The sequence below is a fragment of the Calonectris borealis genome, chromosome Z (genome assembly GCF_964195595.1).
Source record: "Calonectris borealis chromosome Z, bCalBor7.hap1.2, whole genome shotgun sequence".
Taxonomy (NCBI): Eukaryota; Metazoa; Chordata; class Aves; order Procellariiformes; family Procellariidae; genus Calonectris; species Calonectris borealis.
The window spans coordinates 10497543-10522711 of record NC_134352.1 but is presented as its reverse complement, the minus strand read 5'-3'; the positions used below and the strand labels follow the sequence as shown (position 1 = coordinate 10522711).

Below are 25169 nucleotides of genomic sequence, written 5' to 3'. Positions count from 1 at the left end.
TCTGTGAAGCACTGACTTTCTTACAGACCTCTGGAGTCCGAGTTAGCTGGACCTGTTGAAGACAGCTAGAGCTTCACGGTTGACTTTGATCTATTTCAGGTCCTTGAGGATCTTTACAGTAGGGGGTAATAATTTCCTCAGAAACGGACTGCTGCGGGGTGCAGTATCCCAGTAGTGGGATCTGTATGAAAACTGGTTTGTGCCGTGTTTCTCAATGTGATCATTGCTCTAGGATTGTACAGACATTTAATTAACTATATCTCATTTTGTTGTGGTAAAAGAAAAAAAAAACATTGTTATTGCAGTAGTTAAGTATTAAAATGCCTGGATAACAGGAAAATGGGCATTGACTGCAGCTTAAATCTGGAAGTGTGTGGAATACAGAACATTGTAAGCAAAATAATAGTTAAAAAATAATTATTAACAGCAAATGTTCCTGTGAACAGCCTTCTACAGTTGATGATTTAAAGGGATGATTTAGAGCAGATACAAGAGACCAACAGACATATACAAAATGAGCACTCCCACTGCAACCTTAATTTTTTGTGAGGGCCCTGAGAGCACGCATGGGTCTTAATAGCTATGCCCAGCCTGCTGTGGGACCCCCACCCACCCCCTGCCCATGGCCCAGGAGCCCCATTTCAGCTCAGCCTGGGTCTGTTAGTCCAGTGCCCAATGCCTGGGGCTGGGGCCGTCCCAGCTGCCTGGCCCCCAGCCCCAGCAATGCCCTGGTGTTCATCAAGCAGTGACCAAGCCTCACACCATTAATTCCAGACACACCTTATAGCCGTTCTTATATACCATCAGAAGTTTACCAGATTGTTGAATTTTGATACCAGATACCTTGGTAAACCACTCAGGAAAAAGAAAGCTACAGTCCAAGAAGTTACCTGTAAACAATTTCAGTATTTTTAACTGAGTTATGTGACAATTCCTTGCTCTTCTTTGTTTACTGAAAGAATGGTTAATCTTTAAATTTACTTTATTTTTTCCACTTAAACGAATGAAACAACTGTAAGGTCTCCTAGAAAGTCCTAGTGTTGAAGTCTTGAGAAGTTGAGGGCTTGCAGTCTTGTGTGGGATGAGACCTTGCCTGGAAAGTATCTGTACCATATAGGCAGGAAGCAGTTTCTGGCAGGAGAAGATGAACATGCGACAGGTTTTGTATTTTTATGTTTGACCTGAAATATTGTAGAATTCATGACCTTGGCCCCAGAGGTCCATGCCTTGTGCTGCAAATGTCTAAATAGTTCTGATGAAAATGGCAAGTGTTTGTCTGGAACAGAATTGTGATTTAGATCTGGGAAAATAGACACTATGGTAAAAAAGCAAAAGGTTAACTCTCAGATCTTAAGGAAGGTTACGACTTAAACCTTGCAGGTCCCTTAAGCTTCTCTTAAGCCTTTGGACAACTGATGACTCTCAGTATGGCACAGCAAAGGGTGAACTTGTTTGTTTTTTCCTTATATTGAAAATTAAAGTTTCTGGCCTTCATTTTTATGCTGCTCAAATTCAGTTGAAAAGGAGATACTTGATACCTTTGAGAAATGTGAATAAATGATGTAAAATGTCATAAAGTTTCATCAGGTGCAGAGGGAGAGTCTGAGTTGGTGCTTGATTGCCGCCCTGATGTTCAAGATTAATTGTATGTTTTAAGATTTTATTTAATTTTCATTTCCTAAGTATGAAGACACAATCACCATCTTTTGGGCTGCATTTGCATTTTGTCAGAGATTTAAGCTTCAAATCATATTGCCACTGATCTGAACTGGTTTGTTTAAAAAGCTGTTTTATCTTATTTTAGTTGCGTATTGCAGGGATACTCCTTCCCTTGGGTTTGAAGGCAGATTTTTTTGCAGGCAGAATGAGGAATGAGGCTGCTTAAAAGCAGGCGCTGTTTTGAGAAACATGCTTTGGAACGCATGCAGTGAGAGTGAAATGGGTTTAGCTGAGCTTACGAATGTTTCACTTGCCCGTGCAAACGTGATCTTGCTTTGGGAGTGCTGAAGAGCGGGATTTTGCTCTCTGTTTGCAGGCGAGCAGCAAGCATGAACCTGGCCACACGCGACCATGAGTGTCAGGACCCTGTGATCTGAACCGCGTCTTCAGCTGACTTCCCAGCGGCGAGGCGCTGTTGATCCTGTACCATGGAGGACTGCCTTCACACCTCCTCCGAAAACCTCTCCAAGCTGGTGAGCTGGGCCCACAGCCACGGGACCATCTGCAGCCTCATCCCCAACCTCAAGCACCTGCTCTCCGAGGGGGCCCATGGCAACCTGACGGCCATGTGGGGCTGTAGCGCCGGCCATGCCTACCACTGGCCCCTGGCCGCCACTTGCCGGGCCGGCTCCCAGGAGCGTGTCTGCTTCCAGGACAGCCGCAGCTTCAACTCGGACAGCCCCAGCATGCTGGGGGTGCCCTCGGAGGCGCAAGCCAGCCCCCTGGAGCGCTACCCGGGCCGGCCGGGGAAGGCCAAGCTGGATTGCACCCGCACCCGCGACTCCTGCGACTTCTCCTACTGCAGCGAGCCGTCGGAGCTGGGCGAGCCCGTGGAGGAGTACGAGGATGAGGCCACCCTCTTCGACATGGTCTGCGAGTCCTCCGTCACCGATGAGGACAGCGACTTCGAGCCGCACCCCCACCGGGCCCCCGTCGGCCCCCGCAAGCGGCCGGCTGCTGGCCTGCCCACCGCTGCCCAGGCCCAGCCCGCCGACGAGGGCGGCGGCGAGGTGCTCCTCAAGAAGATCAAGCAGGAGCTCCCTGAGGACTACTACATAGTGGCCAACGCCGAGCTGACGGCCGGCGCTGACGGGCCAGCCCTGGCCTTGACGCAGATGTCCAAGCCCAAGCCACAGGCCCAGGCCGGGCCCTCCTGCCTGGGGCCCTCCAGGGCCCTTCCCCAGCCGGCCGCGGGCCCCGACCCCGACCCGCAGCGCCTCTCTGCCTCCCCACCCGGCCCGCCCCGGCTGGCCACACAGAGGCCGCCCCGGGGCCCCCTGGCCTCCCCAGCACGGGGGGCAGGCGGCGGCCCTGTGGCTGCCCTGCAGGTGCCAGCCACCAGCTCCAACGCCACCACCGCTGCCGGAAAACCCATCAGCATCCCCCTCTCAGCCCTGCAGCTGCCCGGTCAGGAGGAGCCGCCGGCTGCTGAGGAGACCCTCCCGCCTGCCCCGCAGCTGGCCCCGGGCGGCGAGGCGGCCGGCTCGCCCTCGGTGAGCGCCGAGCCCGAGGTCAGCTCCAGCCAGCAGCAGCCCCCCGCCGTCCCCGCCGCCACCCCCGAGGCGGCGGTGCAGTCGATGCCAGGTAGGACGCTGGGCGGGAGTCACGGGGCGGTGGCATTTTGGGGGTGGCCCCCAGGCACGGCTCGGTGAGGGGGTGGCCAGGGAGGAGGTGCTGCATTGCATGAGGGTGCCCTGGTCCCACCGGCTCGTAAGTCGGTAGATAGAGAAACGTTCCCTTCTTGGAAGAGGATTTGGAAGACCTCAACTGAGCAAAGGCCAGGAGCAGCCCCCGTGAGGAAGTGTACCGCTGCCATAGGGAAAGGTCTCTTTTAGGACACGTTTATGGGTCCATTTTGGGTGCTGTTGTGTCATGGGAGGGGGCATGCAGCCACTTCGCTGTGTGCGGGAAGGGGCAGGAAGGACATGAAACCCGGCCATGCACTCTTTCAATGAACTAGAAAGAGTGGAGCCTAGAGTTGGGGGTTGGGTGTTGCCTTCACCCGGTCAGAAGAGTGATGTTTGACAAGGAGAGGCAAAGGAGGGCATAAGGAGAGTACCTGGAGAGCGGTTTGTGCTTCTATAAATCTTTATTGAACGGTTTCCCTGACTTGTAAATCAGAGCAGCCTGCAGAGATGAGAAGGACAACCACAACTTTAACTGTGAAATTGGTAACACTTAAACTTTAATCCAAGAGAAAAGAATTTTTTTTTTTCCTGTTCTCAGTGGAAGTTCTCATATCCCATGTCCTTCATTTTTTTCATCTCCTGCTGGTGCCAAAGCACCGAGAATTGGCACAAACAGATCAACATTATTGGATAAAAAGCATGTTAAAACAGCGTACTTCTGCTGAATGATTATCCCATGTGCAGAATAACTCAGTGTTAGCCGTAGGTCTTCTGGAGGGGGAGGAAATCTGTTTCTTGAGCAGACTTGCCAGCTCCCTCAGGACCTGAGTGTAGACAGTGCTGGCTTTGCTCTTCCAGTTGGTGAGTGGTGCCATCCTGGGAGGAGGCGAGCGCAGGAGCGAGTTCTCCGTCTGCTCCCTTGCTGGTTCAGCCTAGGAGTGTCTAGTCAGACAGAGCAGAGCCAAACAGTGGAGGGGGAAAAAAAATTGCCTATATGCAGTCCCTGTGGCAGCTACTGTGAGCACTAAAAACAATGACTTTAACAGCCTGGATGATACTTCAACCTGGACACCATGAAACCTGATTGAACGCTAGTAAATCTATTAATTGGCAAGAGCCTGCAGATCTTGTTGCCAAATAAAACAATGGGCAAAGTTAAATACCCAGTTTTGCTAAGTAAAACCCTGCTAAGCATTAGAAGGTAGAAAGGATGATTATTGTCTTAGTTTTACAGCAAAGCAAATTCTTCTTTGGGACCCATTTCTGCATGGCTGCATCTTTGAGATGTTATTTTGCAGTAGTCCTGTCATGTAACATCCCTCATGGAAACTCCCTTACAAAACTCCACTTGGTTTAGAACGGACTCTGCTCAGCTAAATATGAGATATGGGATGCCTGATGTCAATCCAAATTGCATGGTAAACCTACTTATTCTGCGTTCCTCAGTTTATAGCCTTTCACTGCTGTATATACTAGAGCTGGTTTCTACCAACCTGCCCCTGCAACTTGCTCAGTCTCAAACTTGCAAGCTGGGACAATGGAATACAAACCTAGGCAGAATTTGTCCATGTAGGTGTGTGTTATCTGGGAGAGTGATTTGCTTTCAACAGATTTATTAAAAAAACCAAACCTTTTCAAACTGCTTTTGCCAGGTCCTCAGAAGCCAAACAAGGTCAGCAGTTATTACTGCTTAGGGTTAAACCTTACAATAATGGACACAGCACCACATTTTCATTTGTATAGTTTCCAGAGCAGGGTTGGTCTATGTTTAGTGTCTCACTGTGAGGACACCCACTCCGTAAAACAACCCGCAAAACCTCTTAGCACTTCTTGCATGGACAGCAATGTTATCTCAGTGTGCTGTCCAAATTCCAGTTCAGTCAGTTATGTATGTTCTCAATACTTAAATTTCTTGTGGTGTTCTCAAAAAGTGTTACGCAGTTCCCCTCCTCAGCCTGGTATAGTGTTGTTGTAATATGCTGTTACTGTACTCAGAGATAGCTGCATTTTAACTAGGGTAAAATGATTGACATACGACTAAAACTTGATACTCACGTCAGTGAAGTCTCCGATTTCCATAGAGCCTGCTCCTTTGGGAAAGAAGTGCTGGCATTAATAAATCTTAGAATTGCAGAGAAGTGGGCAATGTTGGCAAGTGAATTTATTACAGATGCGTAGTTCTGCACAGCAGATTCTTGCAGATAAAATGTGGAGGTTTGATTAAAGAGTAGAGTAGGGTGATTGCTCATGAACAGTAATTTTGTCAGGTTGTCTCTTAACAAAGAGCAATGTATACACATAAGTGGTGCATGATATATAAAATTTGAGCAATATTGAACTACAAGAGTTTATCTATGCTATGTAAAAATGTTTCTGTCCTAAAGAGACAGAAACAAGGATGAGTATAATTCTTATGTGAAAAAAGGCAGAAAATAATTATACCAAGGAGCCTAGAGCTTTTGTTAGTTTATAGACTCGGTGCATGCTTGACAAACAAACAAAGGTACAGTTGAAAGTGAGCAAGGAATTTAAATTCTGCCTTGTCCCCTACAAAGTGATGCTTAATTTTAAAATAATAGGTGAAGCATTGCTCCTGGTCTCATTAGAACTGGTCATATGTTTATAAAGTCTTTGCAGGACTAAGGCCTTAAAAAAGTTATGATTAAAGGGTGCGATCCAACCAGCAAGAAATATTACTCTGAGTTTTAGCTTAAGTCAGATATCCTTGCATTTTTATCAGACACAGCTGATAGTTCCCATGCATGGAAATCTCGTAGGTCATGAAAGTTTGAGTGAGATTCTCCATGAAATCAAAAATATTGATGATATATGTTAGCTTAGGCCAGTTTAAGCCACATTATACTTTTGGACTAGTTTATCTTTCAAACATTTCTTTTTTTTTTTTCCTCTTTTATTCTCTTTAATTAAACCATGGCAACTGAATATGTAAGCAGGACTTTACAAAGGTATTTTTTGTCTAAAAAGTGAAGTGGCATCCCAATGAAGGTTAGACACTGATTTCTGTTGGGTTCAGGTCTCCATCTAAGCATTGTGGAATATACTGAATGATACTGAATTATTTTTGTTAAACTTCAGCCCTAATAAGTGGACATTCATCTGTGAATTTTCAGATTGCTCTTTACCACCTTATTAGCAAAGCCTTCAAGAATATATGTAGGTATTATTTAGTCCTTTTTTTCATGTGGAAAAAATGAGACGACCTACAGCTGATAGGAGAGAGATGGTGCCCTGGCCTGTGCTGAGGGCAGTACTTAGCCTTGCTGACTCTGAGGTCTCCGCTCTGAGCTCCTCCCCGTTCTCTTCTTTTCTGTAGCTGGTATGTCAGGATCCCAGATCAGTGCCTGGTGATCGGCTTAGGCTGGTGACTTGGGCAAAGCTGTAGTTCTGGTCCTTGCTCTCATCACAGGAACGTGCGAGCAGGGATTGCCACCCTTCATGACTGGCACCTAATGTGGGTTGACTCTCGCTCTTCTCTCAGTGTGGACATCCCTGTTGGTTCCAGGTGTTCATATAATGTCTCTACCTGAACATGACCATTATAAAATGCAGTGCATCTGGGGGTTGTCTATGTTGATGTAGAGCTTTTAGGTGGAATATTTTTAAGTATTCTTCTGCAATCAAGAAAACTAGAACCTCTCCCTTTCCACCCCCCCTCTGCAATTGTGTGGGTTTAAATTAAGTGGAAGCTGAGATCCTCGTGTGATCATAAAAATCATGGATTAGGAGCTGGTAGATGAGCATCAAAACTTTACAAGACTTAGAGGAGAAAGAAGTCCCCCACACCTCATGAATTGCCAATTTTCACTAGGTTTAGCTTAAACTCACAAATCACTGTTTACACTGCAATGAAAAAAAAGTGTCAGCTAGCACATTCCAAAGAATTGCAAACAAGAAAAAATAATGCCTTTTTTTAGAAGTATATAAAGCATCAGCCATACATACAGAAAGGCCAAATTAATCCCTGCTGTAATTCTTCCAAGTCCAGTGGAACTGTGCCAAGAATGAATGTAACACAAGGCAAATAATCATGTTGGAAGAAAGTTACAAAACTGTATTTAAGCTCTTCCAAGAACACTCAAATAATTGCTGATCGGTCTCTGTATTTGTAATTTACATACAAAGATTGATGACTTTTAGCTAACATGACTACTGATGCTTGCCTCCAGGGACACACGCTGCTGAATGTAGTCAAGCGAACAATTAGAGATATGTAGGGGTGAGACAATCTCTTCCTCTTTGTGTTGGACTGAAGAGTTCAGAGTCCATTGGTGACTCTTTAGGTCCCATAATTGATATCTATTCTTGCTCTAGTAGCTGAAATAAAAATAGTAAGTGCTGAGATACGTAATTACAAAAAGCATAGTAATTTTTTTTTAAGTTGCAAGGGCTTGGCTTATTTAGAAGAATAAAATTAGATCATTATAGTTTTAATCATCAGAAAAAGGAAGCTAGTGAGTTGATTAATCACCTCCTGCACTGCCACTGCCTTCTGATCTTGCAGCGTGGATTTGCCAGCCCACTCGCACTCTTAATTATCTGCATCCAAATGCTGTGAAATTATAAACTAATATTTTGGGGGCTTTATTCTAGAAGTTCTGCTAATAAGGCTAATTACTTATCTTTACAATATTGTAAGGGAGTTCTGTTTAAAAGCAGGACAGTATCATAAAAAGGACAAATTCAGCCTTAGCAAAGTAGTCAGCTATTTGCTTTTATCATCTGGGTACACGGCATGACAATCAAATTAAAAAAAAATGAAACCATAGTACTAATAATTCTAATACAAGAGTATGATTTATGAAGCTGTTCCTACAAAAGCTTTTATCAAGTTATTAATTCTTGCAGAACACTGAATGAAGACTCATCAAGTATTACAACATCTTTAGATTTTAACTACACTTAAGAAATGTATTTATCACAATTTCAAGATTCCACATGTATTTTCTTTAGTGGAAATGCGTTCCAGATGCAGAAGGCTCCTGCCAGCCTCTTTGCAACCTTGAAGACCAGCAGTGGACTTGTCACGTAGAGGACGATCTTCTTGCTGTCCTAAATATTAAGTATTTATCAAAGCGGCTATGCACACAAGAGATTAGGCTGCTGCTTTTCTTGATGTCAGGGCTTGTTTCCCCTGTTCACCACGGACCTCCTCCAGGTGGAACTACCTGCAGCACACAGAGACATCTCCTAGCAGCAGCATTACTGGATATATATATACATTTTGGAAGAAACCGTTCATGAGTATTCAGGCTGAAAGTAGGTTGGTGTGGGAGACGTTCGGGGATGGGCTTTGAGTTGTATTCCTTCAATAAAAGCTGCATAGTCCTATTGATCCTCTGTACCAGGTGAGGAATGGTAGTTTCCGAACAGTCTGTGGAAGTTGCTTGCCTGTAGCTAGGAGGGATTTGAATCCATACCCTCAGAAAGAGCTGTTTCAGCCAGGCCTCAGCAGTTTTTAAGGATTAAGTCTGTAAAGCATGCCAAGTTCAGCTGCCAAACAGTGGGGAATATTCTCTGGGATTCTGAATAGAGGAATTGCATCACTAAGAATTATTGACACTTCATTTAGATATATATTTTTAGTTCAAAGTACCATAGCACAAACAGTATTAAGTAAGATGGTGTGTCATATTGGAAGAGAAACTGCCCACTTCAGTGAATGGTTGTGTTCTGGAGCATCACTACTCATTTTAGACTTACAAATGTACCCTCTCCCTCATTACCCCAACATGAAAAGCAGAAAAGCAAAAAATAAAAAGCACAAGTGAGAAGTAGAAAACAATCATTTTTGCAAGACCAACATGATCTAGGTGCTATGCTCTCCCTTTCACTAAAAGCGTCTTAGACTACTGTTCTGTGCGAAATGCTGTGGTTTGGGATACTGGTATATAAAGGAAGAAAATAAGGCCTTTGCTGGTTCCAGCTGTCCTGAAAACATATGGAAACAACAAAGGAAACTGGACAAGTCTGCACTGGACATCACTTTATTTTTGGGAAATAGAAGGTTATTTAACATTGTTTTTTTGATCAAAGATCGGTTTTGTGTGGTCTTTGCAATTGCTCTGTTTAATTTTGGTGCTATTTTCATCTTACGATTTGTGAGTCTCTAAGTAAGAATAGAGGGGCAAGGCAGGATCACATTGGGATCTGCAGAGGAGATGCAGCACAGCAGCCAAGAGAGACACTGACCCTGGAAAGGCCTCAGTCATGTACTTCCCTTTTGCACTTTGGATGGGGTGCTGGAACAAAAAGGGAATACAGGACTTGGCGTTTTAGGTCAGGATACTTTCTGAGAGTGTTTTTCCACTTTGGATAAGGCTGGTACTTCAGCAAATATATCTACAGAAGAAATACTTCACATATGTATTCAAGGTCTAAGCTTTTAATAGCAGCAGTAAACCTTAGGAAGAACTGTTTTCACCTGTCTCCATGATGGGAGCATGCCATTTTTGCATAAGCTGTTCTGTGAAACCAGCACAGAGTGACTTCTCATTTCTCTCATTTTCCTCATACCTAAATTATTTCCCTCTTAGAGAGTCTTGTTCTGTCATGTCATCTTCTTTTTGTGCTTGCAGTGAACCTAGAACCTGCTTGAGCATGAAACAGACCAGTAAAAATCTCTGAGTGTATTTTCTGTCTATCTAAGTAAGATAACAATTTCAAATACAGAAATTCTTGTTTGAATTTTTCCAGAAAAGAAAACAGAAGCATGATGGTAGTTATTTTGTCATGGCTAGCACAGCACATGTATTGCTTGCTAAAACATCCAGGTCCTGGAAGCACTGAAACATGCTGAAATCCATCTTTCTTTGATAAAGTATGCTTAAATGAAGCATATGCCCATGCTGTCTGCAGGAAGTGTTGAACCAGGCTGTTAAATCAGAGCCTCAAGAGAGAAAACTGAAATGCCTGCTTTCCCTGCTGAATCTTTCTTCTTTCTGGGGCACTCCACAGACCTGTTACACAAAAGCTGCTTTCGACGTTGGTTGTTCTGAACAGCTTGAATGCAGCTAGTGGCCTCTGTGGGACAGGTGGACAGAGGTGTATTTTCGTTTCCCAAATGGGTCTGCATTTGTCTGGAGCCAACCAATGCTGCCCTGCAAAAATGGCAGGATGCTGCTGATCACACGAGCGTTGTGTTAGAGGCAGCGGTTCCCAGGTCCTGGCTGCCACGGAATCCTGCCCCTGCTGGGAGCCAGGAACAGGGCGTCCTGAATGTCAAGTAAAAAGTGGTGCTGAGGACCTTGCTGAGTCTGATGAAAGCTTTATATTATGTGCTTAATTATACATTGACCATTAAGTGCCATGGCTGCATCTTACTTCTAACATCTACCTGTCGCTCCCATTAACTTTAATTAAACAGTAAGTGCATACACAGAGAGAGAAATACTGTATGTGTTCCTGTTGATTAAACTCAGGATATCTTTAGACTGGCAGTGACACTGTGGTCTGTTGTTGCTTTTCATTAACTAGGTCTTCATGATGAAAACGTCACTTGAAACCATCAACTATGGATTAATAATACTTAATCACTTGCTTGCTGATTTGTCCTTGGTGAAAAAAAAAGACAGAAAAAAGCTGGCCCGTTTTTTCAGAGAAGGAAAAAATTGATTCTGAGCTATTCTGACCCAGGTCACATCACCTCAGTGTAAAAGGTGAATGGTTGATTACTGAATTATTTCAAGCAGGACATACCTGTACGCAAAGATCAAACCTGTGAAAGACAGGAATGTTCATCTGTGATCTTTGAATAGCTTGCTTCGATCTCCTGTTTACACTCATCCCCCTCTCTCTTAACTGGGTATCTGCTTAATCTCTGCTTTACTGCTGTGGTCAGGCATAGCAGTCTGAATGAGCCACAGAAGCATGGATGTTTTTGTACTGGAATAATTAATTGGAATAATAATTTAATAATAATTAAATTATTCCACAACTTGGAGCACTCTTCTGATTGCGGTGAGCTCTGTCCTTCAATCATGTGCCAGGTTATGGGGATTTTTTTCTGTCATTGATTCTTGGGAAATGGAGCGCTGCCAGTTGTTTGGGACTTGCTCTCTCCTACTGACTATACATTCAAGAAAACAAATTAACAGTCGGGAAAACTATTCTTGGCATTACAGCGCAGCATTCACGCCTGTATGTTGATATATGCTTTGCTTTTTGCTCACAGATTTACATTTATTTTTTCTCTCTGTATAATGAAGTGTCTTTTTGCTTCTGTTTCCTCTCCCCTGATTTCAGATAGCCCTCAGAAAACTTAAGAGTTTGACAAATAACTTGTCTCATTTACCATTCACTTGTACAGCTGTTAAATACATCAGACTGTTTATTGTGCTACTGCATATTAAAATAGCCATATATATGTATAACATACACCCATAATTATATCCATTAAACCATACCCCATGTCACCTCTTACATAAATTAGTTGGTGTTGGTTTTGGTATGAACTTATTCAGTAGCAGAGGAACTGATTGTTCGTATCCTATATAGAAGAACAAATTATTTTTATGGAAATAACAATACAATCCTGACAGGAAAATGTTGACAACATAATTACAGAAGAGAAATAATAACCATATTCTGAGCAGCAAAGAGGTGTGTATGTGTGTGTATGCTCTGCGTGTATGTACCTAGCTAGAAAAAATTTGAAACTCCTCAATTTATTTAAAGAGACTTTACTCAAGTAGAGCTGCAAAATGTGACTAAGTATCTATTCAATTAAACTATGGTAAAGTAAGTTTAAACATGTATTCAAGGACAGAAATAAACGAGTTGTGCCATGAACAACAGCCTGGTTCCTGACAAATGCACGTTCCTTATCTCTTTGTCTCCTCTCTGTGCAGAATTTCCAGCTGCTCTTGTGCCTCTTGGGACTCCTTGTCCTGGCAAATGCCTGGACATGCCATGGCTAGTCTGGAACAAAGTGTGTGCGCTTTGGTCAGCCAGGGTGTGTGAGCAGCTGCCTAGCAGAGTGTCTAACGCCTGAGGTTGTGGCCTTTCTGTAAGTTGGGATGTATTCATGTCTCTGCCCTGTGCCCAGCTGTTGAGCCTCCCCTAACCTCGTAGGACCTTTACATCTTTGAAGTTCCACCCCTTCCTAATATGGTGAAAGTTGTGTTTGCAAAGTGAAGTTTGAAGTTGCCATTTTTTCTTGAGTGCGAAGAGGAGAGGACTCACAGCACAGGCTCAAAACAGAAAAGCAGGCTAAAAAATCCACCATAGGCGCTATTTCACTTTAAGTTTTGCACTTTGTCCTCTCTGGAGAATTGTGTAAAGAGCTGGTCCTTAAATTCTGCTCTCTGACCCAGTGAAGACAAAGGAAATCTGTGCGTTAAAAGTGTGCATTGAAACTAGTTAGGCAAGGTTGTAAATTGTGAGCTCTTCATAGAGTTTGTGCCCTTCATAGCTTGCTTCCCTCATACTGGAGAATACACAGTGTGGAAAGGTAAAAGCAAATTGGTCTGGTTGGGCAAAATCACCAACAAGAGAATTTCAGAAATAAAACTGTAAGCTCAGTAACAAGGCAATTTGAGTACTTTCCTAAATTAAAGATGGGGGTGGGAGAAAAGGTACGGAAATGCAGTTGTTTGGGATGCATGAGCTGCAATCTGTGTTATCAGAAGTCAATGGCACGAGCTCCCAACACATGTTTCGTATTACACCTGCAGTAGATAGTTCAGCCAGAACACAAAAGGGTACCTTTTGATTCACTACCAATGGCACTTTAATAAAATAGAGGGAGAAATGTCTGCAGTCTCTAATAAGCAATATATCAGCTAAGCGCTGTCAGCCTGTGTAGAGAGCTCCACAGCATGATTTATTATGTTAATTACAGTCATGTGGGCCTCATGCTCTTAAGTCTGAAACTGCTCACATTCTCAGCTTGATTTAAGAATATGCTTTGGCCAAGACTTAAAGTGCAGCTTATTATGATTAATGTAATAAAATATTTATTACATACTCCTTTTCTTTGTTTCACTGCTTGTTGCCCCAGTTAGAGTGCCTCATTCTAAAACAGTGATATAAATTAGATTTCAGATGTTGAGGATCCTCATCTGGTTTTAATCTCTCTCTTCAGTGTTGTTCTTTTTTTCACGCCCCTTTGTTCTGATTCTCCCTTCTCTCCCCCTCGTCTTTATTTCCCTCTGATATTTCCCAACTCTGCTTCTCAGCTGCTCTCTGGAGTGAATCAAAAGCAGGCAAGCTTCATAGGCCTGGCTCATCCTTCGAGACCTCTTGCATTGCTTTCTCAACTATGCTTATTAAAGTTAGCTCTTAAATGCAATGACATTAAAACTGGTGGTAGGCCGTAGCTGAGAACACGCTAAGCCTCTGGTGATGTGGGGCAGCATGTAAAGAGAACACTAAACTGTGAGGGGATGCATGTTTCTGTCCCGTTTCTCATTATTCTTCCACAGGGCTTGCAACTGCAGACAGGCACAAAATTCCACTGCGCAAAATTTTCCAAAATGCCCTATAAATTTGTACCTATGATTTTGTGCAAACCAGCCCACTAGTTAAATTGGCTGGCTGCCCAATCGGTGCTTGCAAGATCTGTTTACACAGTAAATATGGCTTTCTCTGTGTGATCACGTAAAGGTGGAAATCGTATGGAAAATGTAGCTTCTTGTTTTTCTTTCATAAGAAATGGATTTTTGCTGTGAAAATTTGTATTTTTCCCCTAATGCTTCATTGATTTTTAAATGATAAGCTTAATTCAACAAAGGACGTGCTTCTTAGATCTTTACAGTTTTTTCTCTCCTCATTTTGGTTTTTTCTCTTAGCAACTTTTGAATCGAGTCATCTGATACATGTAAATCTTATTCAGTTGTGCCCCTCTTCCACCTTCTAAACATATAATGACTTAGTCCTTCTACATTTCTACATATAAGCATATACTTAAATATGGGGATCCCAATCCAGAAAGCACTTAAAATGTGCTGTATTGAATTGGAAACTTATTTGGGAGAAAAACAGATATTGTGTGTGCAACACTTTCTGGACTGGTGCCAAGCCAGCCAAGTCCTCTTAGAAAATGAGTGCATCACTTCTGCCGTGCATTATCCAGCTTCCAGTTTTCAGGGTAGGTTAGACAATCAGTGACATACTCCTTTAATTCCTTCTGCCACAGATCATGAAGTAAATAACATGCTTTGAAAGGGCAACATTTCGCTGTGTTGCTAAAAAGTCCTGCGTAAAAAAAGAATTCTATTTTCCAGAGTTAAATATTTAACCTGAAGAAAATCATTGGCAAAAAATGTCTCTTGTCTTTAGCCTTAAACTGAAATCAGTACTTTGACTTTTCTAAGTGGAGTTAGCCGTAAATTGATTGGAAATTATTAGAAGATTATATAGTTGAATACAAAGATGCATGCTCAACCTAAAGTTGACATTTGCTTCACATTGTGGGTAGTGTTTTGCCACTTATCAACTCCAGCAGCACTCCAATTTCACTGATTTGATTTTTTTAACCTGGGCTCTGAAAGAGGAACAATTATGTGTTAGAAGTTAACATAGCTGAAGAAAGTTTAGTCAGTTATTTTGAGAGGAAGGGGGTTTCACATTTTTTTAAAGTTTTCTAATGTTTCTAGGTTTGCAGTATAGAAAACTGCAAGCATGGCTTTTATACCCTCCACCTCTATGAAGAGTTGGGTCCCTGGACCTCAGTCAATTATATAAGGGTCCAAATGATTTGTTTTTATAAAGCTCTGTAAGGGTAATAGCTAGCATGGAAATGAGAGGGATAAGGCAGGGCAGATAGACCTGGAGTTTGTTCCAGACTCGGTTATAATCCAGGTGACTGACGTGGAACAGGGCAGCTAAAATGGCAGACTCCAGTCCAGCTGTGAGTTGAGAACATTTTGCCTGGACATCACCTAAGTACCAGATATATGGTTTCTCCAGTGCTCTTGCAAAATACCTTCTGCTTCTGCTGTTCTCCATGCTGTGCCCCAGGGAGCAGCTGTAGTGTCCTGCTGTGAAGTGCTGCAGTGCTGGACAAGCCTGGGAGAGCTGGACGCCATTTGTTCCTGGCAAATGGAGGTGGGATCTGGGTAAATATGAACCGAGTAGCTCCACTGATGGGATACAGAGGAAATGCATCCCATTTTGCATTGCAGCAATTCACACCAGTGTGTCACAGAACAGCTTCAAAAGGAGATAGGAAACCATACAGTCTCATACCCCAGAAATACCACTTTAAGTGTTCAGTGGAAGAAGTGAAATGTGAGGTAAAACTAGCACGCAACACTTCTCTTTTCCACTAGCCCTGGCAAAACCAAAACCAGACAACTAGATGAACTGGAGATCACACTTGAACAAATTAAAATATTTTTTATTTAGAAAATGCATTTTTAGAACCTTTGTGTTGAAATAGCGCAGATGTCACGTACAGTCAGGTGGAGAAGAAGGGAGCCTGGTACAAATCAAAGTCTGCTGAGTGCTGCTGGTTTGCACCATTCACTAGTGGTTGCTAGTATCCACTGCGTAAAAGGTTGATCAAGTCAGTCATAGGAGGACATAATTTCTTAATCCCTTGTCACGGCTACAAATTTTCTCTCATCTGAGGATCATGCAGTAGTCCCATTAATATTGATGTGAATTTTACTGTTGATTTTGCCAGCAGCCAAATTGCACCTCATATCTTTTCAGGCTGTTGTGGTGAGAAAGTAGTGAAAGTGAACGCAGATTGAAAATGAGCACTAGTGTCTGAGTGAGCATCCGTTTATCAGACGATTCTGTACCTTGCAAAAAATGTACAGGTGACTAAGATTTATTTTAGTGACTCTTACTTCATGGAGATACCAATGTATAAATATTCCCATGCTCATTTGCTTGGAATCTGTGTCCTTTGATTTTAGAATCATAAAATATTTCACTGATAATTGTGTTGGAGGAGGTTAACTGAATAGAAGGATTTTTTTTTTTTTGCCAGAAAACATAACATCTTTCATAAATGGATTTCAATTAAGAGATTTCTGTCATACTACACATTTTATGTGCTAAAGAAAGCCTTTTCTGAAAATGTTAAACTGCAGAGTTTGACTTAATGTAGTGGAAGTAGGGAACTTTAATTGTTAAACAGAATTTAGGAGCAACATCAGATGCGTAGGGCAGAAATTCAAGAGAAAGTGCAGGAGCACTTTCTTCTACTTCAGTAATCTGCAGCTAACAAGTTAATCCTTTGATCCTGCAGATCTCAGAAGCTGTTAGATGTCAAAACCTGATGAAAGTCTCCAGGGAGTCACAGGGTTTTTCCCTCTGTTTTGACTCTGACTCACCAAGCCTAAGCTTAAAGAACTGTGATTATTATGGCACAGGAAGCGCACTTCATTTGGCCTTAGGACTTCCTAAAGAAATGGTTATTGTTGGATATGAAATAATTACATTAAAACATATGTATTTTTAACTTAAGCCTTTGACTACTGCATGTGTGTAGGAGTTGCCCCAGGGAAGTTAGTCCATACCAGACAGTAAAAGTGCCAAAAATATCATTCTCCGAGTGTTTAGCACTCCCTGCCTCTTAATCTCAGGTTGTTTCTGCGAATGCTCAGAGGCACTTCTGCCGGGGAGACCTCCTGCTCTTACTCTCACCCTCGGTCTTCAGTGGCAAGACAGAAGAATGGCTTTCACTTAGTTATTCCTGTGATACAGTGAAAACCAGCTGTCAGCTTTCTAAATTTTGCATGCAGAAAGAGGACTCATCCTCGGGGGTGCCGTGGTACAACGGTGGCATTCAGCCGCTCCTAACAGAAGAGGTGTAGCACTGCTTCCAGGAGGGCACGTTTGTCAGAGGGTCCCCCAGCCTTTCCCCCACCGTGACTTGACCATACCTCCCTTGCACAACAGCACGACCTCTGCCCACTGCAGTTGTTGACTTGAGAATGTCGTTTGCCTGCGGATACCTTCTTGAAACAGGAGGGGACAGGAAAAAAGAAAGGTAGGAGCAGGCTGTTTTAGAGGGCTCTGTATGGCCATGGCCCATCGCTGCTTTTCAATAATTGCAGAGCAGGTACAAGAGCCAACCTGCAAAGTGCTGGGGCGTGGAGAGAGAGCACTTAGTGTGGAGATACGTGGTGCTTTGTGTGCGGTTAACTAGGGTTTTTCACGTGAATGAAGGCGTTTTGGTGGAAGCAGGTCTCCTGCAAAAGCATTTTCCTAGTCAGAACACAAATCGGGCAGAGACTATTCGGCTGGTGGTGTGATTACCACCAAAAAACCCCCCTTACTTTTAATTTCTTCTGAGATTTCACTGCCTAACTTAAGCAGAGTTTAAGACTGTTGACTCCCATTAATGTTACAAACCCTTTCTGAACGTTAACAATCTGCATATGCCTGTTGTGAAAGCAAGTGCCTTCCCCCCCACAATGCATAATTACAGAGGTTATGTCCTTTTCAGGGAGTTTGAGTGTGTGTATGTGTGCAAGCTGAAATAAAAACAACCCTGAGTTTGATAACTCCGCTGATAATGTTAAGTCTTGGCTGCGTTAAAATCAGATTATGAAAAGATCAGAAGACAGCTGTTGCTCTGTGGGAGGGATCATCTCATGGTTGCGGGATAACCTGGGACACTCGGTTCCCACTAGGTTGTCTGTTTAATCTCTGCCAGGTCATTTTATCTCTTTGGCTACATTTAAACTGGGACATCTAAACTACTTGGCACTTTTTCAAACTCTTACTTGGGAGTTTACCCCGGATCCCACCATAGAGCGGGTTTTACTGACTTTTTCTGCCACGTTCTGGTTTTCTTGCAAATGAAACTCCGATGTGGGGATCAGATAGGAAACACAAGAGCTCCCACCAGGTCCTTTGTGCAGTGATGCAACTAGGGGGGGGCAGGACCTCAGGAGATGCATCTCTAAGTCAATTTATTTTTTATGTTTCTGCTCCTAGTCTGTAACACAGGGGTAACAGCACTACCAACTCCAAAGGATGCATTATGACAAGGAAAACGTATTAAGGATAGCTTGGCTTGGTAGATCAATGATGACAGTAATTTTTGGTTGGTTGTAACAGACTGTTTTACTAGCAGAGACAAATTAGACCATAACATGAGAGTATCTGTCTTCCTAGAGCCTAACAACAGACACCTACAGAAGACTATAAGAAAGGCGCAAGCATATATGACACCTCCCCACTCTCCTATCCTCCAGCAATTTGCAGCTCAGGGCCTTCCTGCTACAGAGGTGTTCTCTAGTATTGAGGAGTGCTTTGTGATTTTTTTTCAGTGCTTTTACTTTTCAGTGCTTTTTTTACTTTACATTTTTCAATGCTTTTTTGGAACCCATGCACGCTGAAGAGTTGATGATACTGTGAGCAGTGGAGGCCCAAGAGCAAACAAGTTTATGCTTGCAGTGGTCAAGGAACTAATGTAGATCCCCACCTGTCTTTTCAGTAGTTTCCAGCAGTACCAGAGAAAATTAAAACATAAGCCCTGGCCAAAAGAGCTTTTGGTCTCTGCTCAGCAAGATACAGCAAAGTGAGACCAAGGAAACATCTGGGAACTGTTACAGTGGAAACACACCTGTCTCAGGACAAGAACATTCACTTTCAATACCCAGACCCAGAGATGAAGTCTTGTACCTCAACAGTTCTCCCCGCTTGTCAGATCCTTACCATAACATACACATTTTCAAAAAATCACTGTGATGGCAGTTGAGATGTCTTTCAGTCTTGAGTTCTTAATGATTGAATTACTTTTATGTAGCCTTTCTTTATCTGTTAGTCTGGGTGGATTTGTAAGGAATAAAATGACATTACACCAGTCTAATCTTCTCTGACAAGGTCGCAAGGCCATGTGTCTAGAGCAGAAGCAATCAGTGCCAAATATCCAGACTATGGTAAGGTTTTTGATTCCGTTTCTACTTATTTCTTGTAGGCAAAGTAGAAATGTGTAGACTAGATGGGTTTGTTGTAAGTATTTTTACGAGGGCCATTTGCAGACTGTACCCAGAGAATAATTTTTGTGGTCTCCTTCTCCTGTCAAAGGTTGTACGGAAAGGAGGCAAGGTGTGCCTGTTTCATTAGTGATCCAAATGGTATAATTGTACTGGGTCTGTCTGTTAACTGTCTTTGTAGCCACCCATACCCTTCTGTGTTTCGGATTTGTGGCTAAAACAGTGTTACTGACACACCAGTGTTGTGCCTGTTGATGAGCCGGACTTGCACAGTGTCAAGGCTTTCTCTTTTTCCCACTCTGTCCCCCCAGCAGCTAGGCCTAGGGTGGGCAAGAGGTTGGGAGGGGACACAATAGGGACAGCTGACCCAGACTAAGCAAGGAGATATTCCCTGCCCTACGACATCATGCTCAGCAATAAAAACTGAAGGGAGGGGTTTTTTGGGGGGAGGTGGGCATTGCTCAGAGAGTGTCTGGGCATTGGTCTACTTGTGGGAGGTGGTGAGTGATTGCCTTTGCATTACTTGTCGGTTGGGTTTCTTTTTCCTCTTTATTTCAGTTATTGAACTGTCTTTGTCTTGACTCACAGGTTTTCTCGCTTTTGCTTTTCCTATTCTCTTCCCTGTGCCTCTGCGGTGGGGAGTGAGCAAGTGGCTGTGAGGTGCTTAGGTGCTGACCAGGGTCAACCACCACAATAATATAGAAAAAGATTATGAAATTAGCAGAAAACACAAAGTTTGGCGATATTAAAAGCATACCTGGATACAGTTTATGTCTCCATGGTAGTTGGAGATGGATTATATGGTTTCTTTCAGCACTATGAAATCTCCTTGGTTAAATGAAGAAGTAAGACTTTAATGACATGAAGAATTATGTCTCCTTCCTCAGCTGTCCTAGGCTATAAAGAGCTGTCTTAGTTAAGTTAGGCTCAGCTGCATCGTCTGCTTTTGCTGTGGATGAAGAGAGTATGGAGATGACGACAGTGGCTCAGCTGACATCTGATGACTTTGGCTGTCTCAGACTCTGTCCGTTGGGTCTCACTGCCGCCCTGCATTCATCCCATGCTAGGAGATATCCCTGATATTGGAGCGGTCTTATAGGAAGAGAATAATCAGCTACCACTGCAGGCTGGATTTATAGTCAAAATTGACATAGTTCTCCTATGTGGCTGGATGAGAAGCTGACCCATTATCTTTCACATTTCCCACTTGCCTTGCGGAGTAACACACCAGAGCACTGCAGGAATGCGGTGTTTCTGGGGTACTGTTTCACTCACGCAACATCAGGGGATCTTTAATTCAGCATGGGTTTTATAACTGTTAGCTGCAGATCCGGCAATTTCTTTTGCAGATTAAGGAAAGATGCCATAACATAAATGACTGACTGGATGTCACTGCTGTGTTGTGACAGGCTATCCTCTAAGAAGTAGTGATTGATGACATGTATAAAACTGAGCCATTATATGTACTGTTTATACTGAAACAGTACTTAAAACGTGGGCTGTCAGTCAAAGCACTGATTACTTACACAGTGCTATAATAAGTGGTGATGGGTGCAGCGAACCAGGTACCAGAGTAAATGTTTGTTTCGGTGCTTCAAACAGCGTTGTCTCTTTATTTCCAGCCTGCATCTAGCCATAATAAAAGGATCTATCCTATACATTGCCTAAAGCATGAGACTTCACTGCAGGCTGCTGGGAGCTCTTTGATACTGACATCAATATTAAAACCAGTTTCTGAAACAGGCTGGTGACCTTTTCTTTTTCCCCTTGAGCACAGTTAGAGCAAACCTCAGTGTTCTGTGGCAGCATTTTTTCATGGGCTGCAGAAGCCTCCAAAGATTTCTGTTGCAGAGCCCCGCTTCTCTGTGCTTTGCAGAGGGTTTGAGGACCCTTCTCAATAGGTTTCACTGAGTGCTATGGATGCAGCAGAAGCCTTGCAGTGAAGACACAGAACCTGGTCCTGGGGGATATAAACTCGGCCTTGTTTCTGGCCTGCTGGCAAGTCCTGGGGTGAGTCACTCCCAGTGCCTCTGTCTGCAGCTGTGGTATGGAGGTGATGGGATGAACTCTCTTCAGAGTCACTCTGTAGATGGGTGGAATGAGAAGTTGCCCAGCTGTGCACCGACTTTCTGCACCTCATGAAACGTTGCAGGTGGCTAGGGAAGGAGATAGGGCCACCTTCCTTTCCCTGCTGCCTCCCCTGGTAACAGGCTTGCAGGGCAGAGTGGGCACAAAGAGCAAGTGTCTGAACACGGCTGCAAAGCATGGGTGTGCGGCATGGCCTGACATGGGCTGAGCCTGAATGACAGAGAAGCAGTGGGAACTTCACCTGGTCTCATACCACTTTGTGGTGTGTGTGTTGGGTGGGAGACACCTGGCAAGTGTTGCTATGGCACTGCTGAAAGGACACGAAAATGTATGGGTTTTGCAATGAGATAGAACAAAAAAGAACTTGCTTTTTTCCCCTCTTCTGCTTATTAAATGGAAGAGAGAAAAAAGAATGTTCCATTCACAATTACAGAGAATAGTCAAATTGTTGAATTTTTCCTTCTTTGCATTAGCTGTTCATTTTCTAAAACCATTAAGGTTTGTCACATTCATAATGACAGTTCCACCTATGTGCTTGTAAGCTGCATCCTTGTACAGACGGATAGTTTGCATATGCCAAGAAAACAGTCCTGAAGTACACACACATCACTTATATGTAAAAAGCTGTTCCTTTTTACGCTTATCTTATGATCAGCCCGAAAATCAGTTGTCGGTAACAACCATCGTAGCAGTAGCATCTGAATATTGTGGTTTGATATGTGACTGATTGTAAGGACCTTTGAGTATAGCCTTACAGAGCAATATAAAGTTGTTTCCAGAATTTGATTTTTCTGCAAAATGAAAAGAAATTATCACAATTGTACTTCCACTGCCAAGGTACAGCTTGATTATGTAGAGAGACTGTATAATCATGTTTTCTTCCATAACTTCTGATGTGAACATATTAACTACCTTTTTTATTCTTGTACACTTGTAAGTTACACGTCGCTGTGTAGTACTTTTACCTGCCAAGTCCTTTGTTAGGATGTGCTGCATTATTTTGTACTGTACATTTCTGTCTATATTTACTTAGCTCTTTAAAAATGTGTCTGATTAAACATAATTTTTACTGTCATAAATATGATGCTTTAGTTATTTTTTATAGAAAAAAATTGGAACCAGTACAACCTCTGGTTTCACAAATGAAGCAATTCAGAATGGACTTATTACTTGGATTGAGCCCTGCACACGGCATTGGGATCCACAGAAAAACCTTCTACCTTGCATTTGTTCTAAAAAGCAGATTGCCTCTAATCCCACTGTTTTCCACAAATCTCCATGCACAAAACTGTGCCCCAGTGTCATGAGGAGCTCACTTTGGTTTTGTGCCATACTCTAGTACATCATTTGTGAAACTGAAGTTGGCTTTTCAGTCATGTGACAGGTATGTAATGATGTTTTCCAGTGCTCTTTGTGAAGTTGATTTTAATTTTTTTTCATTTTTTTTCCTTTTTAAGGAAATTTGTTTTGGGGAAACGCACGTTGCACAAACTCACTGCTTCTGCTTTCTTTTGTCTTTCTCCTTTTCCCTCTTCCAGATCAGGATGAGAGAGCGGCGGAGCTCAGCAGGGAGCAGAACGAGAAAACCATTCGCAGCACGCAGACAGCTCTCCGCAATTTCCGAGAATTCCTCATCTCCAAGTACCCCTCTGAGACCCGGGAGATCTACGTCATCCCCTGCAAAGAGCTTGATGCCTACCTTGCTTCCTTCTTTGTGGATGCCAGACAAAAGGATGGGTCTGAATACGAGCCAAATAGTCTGGCCAACTATCAGTGTGGGTTGGAGCGGTATCTCAAAGAGCACAGGTATGGATACAGTATTACAAGGGATAAGGAGTTCAAGAGGTCCCAGGAAGCTCTAAAGCAGAAGCAGATAGAGCTGAGGTGTAAAGGAAAAGGAAACAAGCCACACAAATCCATGAAGCTCACCTTTGCTGATGAGCTTATCCTGCGCAAAAGGGGCTTGTTGAGCCGGTACAATCCCGAAGGGCTGCTGAACCTTGTCTGGCTAAACAACACCAAGGCGTTTGGACACTGTACGGGTTTCCATGGGTCCACCCTCAAGTGGGGAGACATCCGGCTGCGGGTGACAGAGACGGGGTTGGAGTACCTGGAGTGGATGGGGCCCGACAACGGAGACGTCAGCGCCAAGAGCAAGAGAGGCGGGACGGACTCCCGGGTGTACGCCACCCAGCACTCCCCACAGACCTGCCCCGTGCAAGACTACAAGGAGTACGCCCAGAGGCGGCCTCCAGCCATGCGCTACGAGGACGCGCCTTTTTACCTGTCCATCAAACCCGTCGTCAACTTGGCCGCGCTTCACTGGTACAATTGCCAAGCCCTGGGGAAAAACAAGCTTGCCAAGATGGTAAAGACGATGTGCGAGAAAGGCAACATCCCGGGCAGGAAAACCAACTTCAGCGTCTACCAGAGCTGTAGCACCCTCTCAGAAGCGCAGAGCAACCAGCTGGTGCTGATCTGCAATAACTTGAGCCAGCAGGCTGCCCAGTCCATGGCGAGCCATTCCAATACTGGCAACTTCATAGTGTCAGCATCCTATGACTCATCCTCTGACACGGCTTGAAAGAGGGATATCACCTGAACACTTTTTTCTTTTCCTTTTTGTTTCACGCGTTGAATTTGTGCCCAATAATACACATCAACTGTGATTGTACACTATTCCCCCATAGCCCTCTCTCCAGTGTTAATTCACTTTATAAAAATATATAAATATATAATATATTTTTCTTTCTACAAATAAGTCAATAGAAATAGTTTAGTATTACTAACATAGTATTTATAGTGTTGATACAAAAATGAAAGGTACTTATGGGTTATAATATAAATGCAGATTTTAAAAGGACAAAAATGGTTCTCAGGCAACACAAGATAGACTGGAAATACCATTTTTAACATGCACACACATCAGTCAGTGTAAATCCCCAGGGAGGCTTATGTAGCAATTCTATTTTAAAGCATTTTTTCAACTTATTTTAACGTGACCTCCCAGAGTGGAGGAGACAAACTTATCACTGGCTGCTGCTTCTTACCTGCTGGCTTATTCTTGATCAGCAAGACCAAGAAATAAGAGATACATCAATGTAAGTTCATGAAACCATTTACAACAATTTTTGTCTGTTTCTTATTTTGTTTCCTGAGGCTCATTTATGCCAGATGGGAAAAAAATTCTGAAGTCAGCTAAAGGCTATTTTTAACTTTTGTTTTTGTTGATGATTTTCTGTGATCAAAATGTTGCTGGTGTTTAGGCTAAAGAGTATTGTTTTCAACAATATGCAAAAGTATAATAGCAAAACCACTGTCATACACATAATTTTAACTGTTTAAGGACAGGTTGTTAGTATTTTGTCTATACTTAATGTAAAATCTACTGACTTAGAGCCACTCTTTCAGTATTCTGGGGAATGCAACAGCGCAGAAAAATCCACAATCTTATCCCAAACCGTACAGAAAAAATGCTTCAAATATGTCTTAAGCCATCATTGGAAATCCACAAAAAATAGCATAGAGAGTGTAACAATAATTTCATATTTACTACAGAAAATGAAAAAGCTGGATAGTTCTAAGTGCTGGAAAACAAATTTAAGTCAGCTACACATCATCTATTTCCATTGCAGACAATGGAAAATGTGCATGTGAATCTGAAGGCAGAATTTGGTCCTTAAAGCCTTGAAATAATAAGTGCTACTGTTCCAACATTGGACTTTGCAACGTAATTGTTCTTCTCTAAGTATGGAGAAAACATGAACAAATTCAGTATTTCAGTGAATGATTGTAATTCTTGACCTTTAAATTG

The 25169-nt window shown here is 43.0% G+C and overlaps 1 protein-coding gene across 1 annotated transcript in view; it reads left to right on the top strand.

The window, feature by feature from the left end:
- The window catches only part of KIAA1958 (KIAA1958 ortholog), a 53588-nt gene extending 29466 nt beyond the window's left edge, over positions 1-24122 (top strand). Inside the window, exons 2-3 of the mRNA XM_075136332.1 lie at positions 2036-3303; positions 22894-24122. Of these exons, the coding sequence (XP_074992433.1) occupies positions 2148-3303; positions 22894-23939 (2202 nt within the window). The 5' untranslated portion in view covers positions 2036-2147 and the 3' untranslated portion in view covers positions 23940-24122. The remainder of the gene's footprint in view (positions 1-2035; positions 3304-22893) is intronic.
- Positions 24123-25169: the final 1047 nt, after the last annotated feature.